The 5371-nt window shown below is 45.3% G+C and overlaps 1 protein-coding gene across 3 annotated transcripts; it reads left to right on the top strand.

Moving 5' to 3' along the window:
- Nucleotides 1–75: 75 nt before the first annotated feature.
- On the top strand, nt 76–5371 carry SLC25A51 (solute carrier family 25 member 51). Of its 3 annotated transcripts, none has more exons than XM_014962580.1 (2): nt 76–343; nt 2721–5371. In XM_014962580.1, the coding sequence occupies exon 2, from the start codon at nt 2760–2762 to the stop codon at nt 3633–3635; it is 876 nt and encodes a 291-aa protein (XP_014818066.1). In that variant the 5' UTR covers nt 76–343; nt 2721–2759; the 3' UTR covers nt 3636–5371. The 3 variants fall into 3 exon arrangements, with proteins under 3 accessions (XP_014818066.1, XP_014818065.1, XP_014818064.1); XM_014962579.1 differs by having other exon boundaries at nt 77–324; XM_014962578.1 differs by having other exon boundaries at nt 77–339.

The raw sequence follows: 5371 nt of genomic DNA, 5'->3' as shown, positions 1-5371 counted from the left end.
CGCGCTGCTGGCCCGGAAGGGGCCGGCCGTGTCTCCCGCCGGCCCGGCGCGGCCGCCCCCTTGGCTCGGCTGCCGCGGCCCTGACCCGTGCTCGGCCGTTCGCTTTCAGGTCGCCTGGTACCGCGCCACGGCGGGACCGCCGCCGCTCCACAGCGTCTCCGGCAGACCCTCGCCGCGACCCGGCGGCGCTGAGGCCTCCGCAGCGGCAGCGCGGGGAGCCCGCGGCGGGAATGCAGCCAGTCCGGAAGCTTCGGGAAGGGCTCAGTGCTGCCGGGGGCCGGCGGCGGCGAGGAGCCGCGGGCTGGTGAGCCCCGTGTCGGTCTGGTGCGTGTCACAGCGGTAGGTGAGGGGCTGCAGAAACCAAGGAATTCCCTGAACCTCCCGGTCCAGCTGCGTGTCTGTGTGTCTGCGGGACTGGGGCGATTGTTTAGGGCGAATGTTGTTCATTGTTGATGGCAAAAGAGTGTGAGTTTGTGGTATTACTCCGATGGACTGATGGAATGAGCATTTAGTTCCCAGAGTAATTGCAGACTGAGTGGGCCAGGAGGACATCCCAGGTAGCACGTGTGCTCCACAGCAGTCAGGATGACAGGAAGCACCGCAATCTCTTGCCAGTATTATAAATACAGAGAGGTAGTGCAATATCAGACAGCTAATGTCATTTTATTTATCTTTCCTTTGTGTTTTTAAGACCTAGTGGGTCACATGCCAGCATTTTGAAGGCCATGGTCATTTAGGCAGGTATATGGGTTGAAAAACTTTTGAAGCACGGGATGTGCATTCCACAAGATGGTAACAGTGGCAGGAACCTGATGTACAGACCTTGGATCAGGGAACATGGTGTCAAAAAGGATGGCATGTGTCCCCGTGCTCAGAGCACTTTGAAATCGGCACCTGGGTGGAGGGGAGCTTCCATGTATAAATGGGTGGTGCATAAGCCATCAAATGCAGATCCCTGGCTCTGATGTTACCTCTCATATTGCCAGAAATACTTCTGTAAATTGTTTAGATGGCATTTTCATTTGCCAGACCTTAAAGGATTAAATAGCATGTAACTGTAGGGGAAAAGCCAATCCAGGTATATACATCTTCTAAAAATAAATTGTGTAGTTGGTCAAAATAATCTGTCAGGTTGCTTTTAGCAATCCAGGTTGTTTCTGTGTACCACGCGTCCTTCATGTAGCACCCTATAGTGGCTGCACCTTGAGTAACAGTTCCTCAGTGCCAAGCAGGGGTATTAGCCTTAAATACCATTTTGAAATCATGGAAGTCTCATGCACATTGCTGGCAGGGACTGCCTGAAGTTCACAAACCACCACCAGCCTCACTAGATTATAACTGACTTAACTCAAGCTGTGCTGTAATGGAAATCAGGGTTTAGATCAGCTGCAAAAACATTTTTTTGATAATTGTTGTATAAGTGGTCCTGTTATAAAGGAAAACGAACTGTTGCCTGGTAATAATTACTTCAGTGCTTCTCTGCTGTATTTGGTAGAACGACCTCTGTTTATGTGTCCTTCAGGACCTCAGATCTAGCCAAGCTCAAGGTCTTAAACTTCTCAACAGAACATGAAAATCCAGTGTGGGTTCAAGGTGCTCTTTCTCTGCAGATGAGACAGCAGGTTAATTAACTGCAACTTTCAGAAATTTTTAAAACTCTGTTAGAAGTGTTCTTGTAGTTTAAGCCTGTGACTACAGCTGTTTACCAGTTTGGGCTGGGATAGAGTTAATTTTCTTCATAGTATATCCTGTGTTTTGGATTTGTGCTGACAGCCTTGCACAGCCCAGGGCTGTTCTGCTCCTCCTGGGGGGACACGGGGTTGGGAGGGGACACGGGACATGGGGGACAGCCGACGCCACTGACCTGATGGGTGTCCCACACCATATAACGCTGTGCTGGGGGGGGGTTGGTGGGGGCACCGCTACCGGGGGACCGGCTGGACATCAGTTGCTTGGTGGTGAGCAATTGTGTTCATTTGCATCACTCACTTTCTTTGGGTTTTATTTTTCTTTCTGGCTTTGTTGGTTTTTTCCCCATACAAAATACATTTTTTAAAATTATTAAACTGCTTTTATCTCAATCCACAATTTTTTTTCTCACTTTTACCCTTCCAGTTCTCCTCACCATCCCTCCAGGGGGAGAGTAAGCAAGTGGCTGTGTGGTGCTTAGCTGCTGTCTGAGATAAACCATGACAAATTGTTATTTAAGTTACCTGTTTTTTTCTGCCACGGGGAAAGGCAGAATGAAATGATCAGAATTTGTAATGTTACTGCATGTATTTTACGTTTTTTATTATTTCTTTTTTTCTTAGACTGTCTTCTGTACCCACCACTGCTGTCCTTGTGATGTGTATCTTATTAGTGTGAGCATAGACCTTTCACTGTCTGAATTCCATTGCACAGTGAATGAGGAAATCTAATGTGTCAGATGTAATTTAGCACTTGAGGAGTGCATATCTCAATTCCCTTTGAAATTTCCTGTTTCAATTTGAAAGTGTAGAGAAAGGAAAAACTGCTGCTTTCTCAGGGTCTCTGAGGCTTGAGTAGAGAACAGTACAACATCCATCAGATCTGCAGTTTGTCAGTTTTCTCCTTCAAATTGTTTGGGCTTTCCTCAGATGTAAGATACCAGGTGCTCTTGGAGTGATCCACTACTGTGAAAAAAGCTGCAGGGTCTCCTGCTCCTCTGCTCATGTTTGTTCTTTTATTTTTTGATGTAGGGAAGGAGAACTGAGATATACTACAGTAAGAAAAACAGTATGATGGATTCAGAAAGTTCTGCCCCAAAGAACTCAAAGGAATATCTAAGGAATGATGTAACGGCTACCTCTGGTAAACATTATCTTTGTGGCTACTGTGCGGCCTTCACAAATATAGCAGTCACGTTTCCCATCCAGAAGGTCCTCTTTCGACAGCAGTTGTATGGTTTGAAAACGAAGGATGCGGTACATCAGCTGCAGAAGGATGGAATTCGAAACCTCTATCGTGGCATCCTCCCTCCACTAATGCAGAAAACGACAACGCTGGCTCTGATGTTTGGCTTGTACGAAGATTTCTCCTCCCTGCTCCATATCCATGTGAGTGCCCCTGAGCTCCTCACTCGCAGCATGGCAGCAGTGCTTGCAGGGACCACAGAAGCTCTTCTTACACCATTTGAGCGGGTTCAGACTTTGCTTCAGGACTACAAACACCACGATAAATTTACAAACACTTACCAGGCTTTCAAGGTACTGAAAGTCTATGGGTTGAGAGAATATTATCGGGGATTGGTGCCTATTCTGCTCCGGAATGGACCCAGTAACGCACTCTTCTTTGGCCTACGGGGACCTATCAAACAGTGTCTGCCTGAAGCAACTTCTTACAGCACTCATTTGGTCAATGACTTTATCTGTGGAGGGCTGCTGGGTGCCATGCTGGGATTCTTGTTTTTCCCAGTGAATGTTGTAAAAACTCGCATGCAAGCTCAAATTGGTGGTGAATTTCAGTCCTTCTCAAAAGTTTTCGTGAAGATCTGGCTGGAACGTGACAGAAAACTGAACCACCTTTTCAGAGGAGCCCATCTGAATTACCATCGTTCTGTCCTATCCTGGGGAATAATCAACGCAACCTATGAATTCTTGCTAAAGCTATTGTGAAAACCACTGTCTTCCTTGGGCTCTTCTGTTTGTTTGGGGATCGGCACATACGTTGTCACTTAATCCAAGGGAACAGTGCCTGCGTAGTGTCAAAGGTAATTAGTCTTGGCCTTTGATATTTATGGGGTGAATGGTGATGCAATTAAGATGAACTTTTTAAAGTATTTATTTGCTGGCAGGTGAGTTTACCCATAATGGAACTACTCGACAAACACAAGGCTTAAAACAACAAAAAAAAAAACAACAACAAAAAAAAGACTTATGTTAGTCCAGCGGCTTATTCCGTATCACTCCCAAAATTTATTAACGCTCCGTGATGGAATATGCTCCACTGCCCACGGTGTAGAACATGAGAATCGAGGAGGGGGCTGATGAAAAGTTATTCCCTTGTCTGATAAACTACAAAGTCTCGATTTAAGAGCTGCATTTTCAAATGTTTTAGGGTCGAAAGTACTCGTTATTGTTTAAAAGGACAGATCCAGATGAAGATGACTGAAGTTTGGAACTTCAAGATTAACCTAAGCCTACGCAAACTCTTCTGCCAGCTGTTCTGACACCTGGCTTTAAGATGAATGTTTCATTCAGCAGTGTCAGAGTGGTTACTCCATGTTTAACTTCAGCGTGAGGTGACTCCCGTTCAAAGTGGGATCTCTGTGTGTGTATGTATGTGTGTGCCTTCATGTGAAAAAGGGAAAAGTGGAAGGAATGAAACAGCAAATTTACTGAAGCTTTAAGTGTCCTTCCTTGTTAAAAAACCTACTTATAAACATGGAGTTTGTTCTGCTTTTATTTTTTTTTCTGTTGTTGCATTGCTGCTGTTCCTGTTGCTGACAGCTGTGGGGCCGGAAAGGAGACGGCCTTTTCTCTAATGCTCATGGAATGGTTCAGCTGCCTGCAGCTGTGAACGTAGTTCACAAGCACGGCTCTCTTGTACTGAGATTTCTTGTCTTTTGCAAATCACTTCTGTTTCATTTGGGCTGTGGATCGCAACAAGAGACTTTTACCTGGAATTTGGAGTCCTGCCTACTTGCTGTGCACTCTGTAAGAGTTCTGTAAGACAGGACTGTACAGCAGCACTGACGGGTGAGGTGTCGGGGCATTACCCAGTCCAGCGCAGGTCTGTAAGTGCAGCAGAGACGACAGCCAAAGACGACCTTAGGTAGGAAAGCAGATATGGCATTTGGAGACATGTTTAAGGATTTCTGTAGGTGAGTACTGAAAAAGATTTACAGAAATATGAAGTACTGTGTGTCTTACAGACTTGGAAGTTGAGAGACTTCAGGCCTTAGAGAAAGGGCCAGAAGAGCAAGCATGAGCATAATGCAGGTGGGGGTCTTAAAGACCATTTGATTCTCTTGGGGGACTTCATGTTGTGAAACTCTCTGTACAAAACAAAGTATTTTGGATGATGGAGGGCAGGAAAGATTTCAGAAACTGCTCTGAATTGGTCTTTTCTTAGGTTTTGGAGTGGCTATCACTGTTCTAATTTGAGTTTTCCATTTGCTAAACTGTCTCCAAATACTGATTCTAATCAGTGTGTTATAATCATAATATAGTCCCCAGCTTCACAGTCAGAAATGGCCAGGCACAAGTGAGCATTCTTGTATCCAAATGTTGTGATTATCTGCATTTAAATAAAATGTTTACTGAATGTTTGTTACTGTCAGAATCTGATTTTTAGCAGTGTACTTTTTTTGTAATCACTCCTTGATGGAATAAAAATAATTTGCATCCTG

This window comes from Calidris pugnax, unplaced genomic scaffold (genome assembly GCF_001431845.1).
Source record: "Calidris pugnax isolate Ruff unplaced genomic scaffold, ASM143184v1 scaffold499, whole genome shotgun sequence".
NCBI classification, from domain to species: domain Eukaryota; kingdom Metazoa; phylum Chordata; class Aves; order Charadriiformes; family Scolopacidae; genus Calidris; species Calidris pugnax.
This window is presented reverse-complemented; position numbering and strand designations above follow the sequence as displayed.

Bases quoted from the DNA above. Each gene is read 5' to 3' on its own strand.
- SLC25A51 (XM_014962580.1), top strand. From the start codon at position 2,760: ATGATGGATTCAGAAAGTTCTGCCCCAAAGAACTCAAAGGAATATCTA.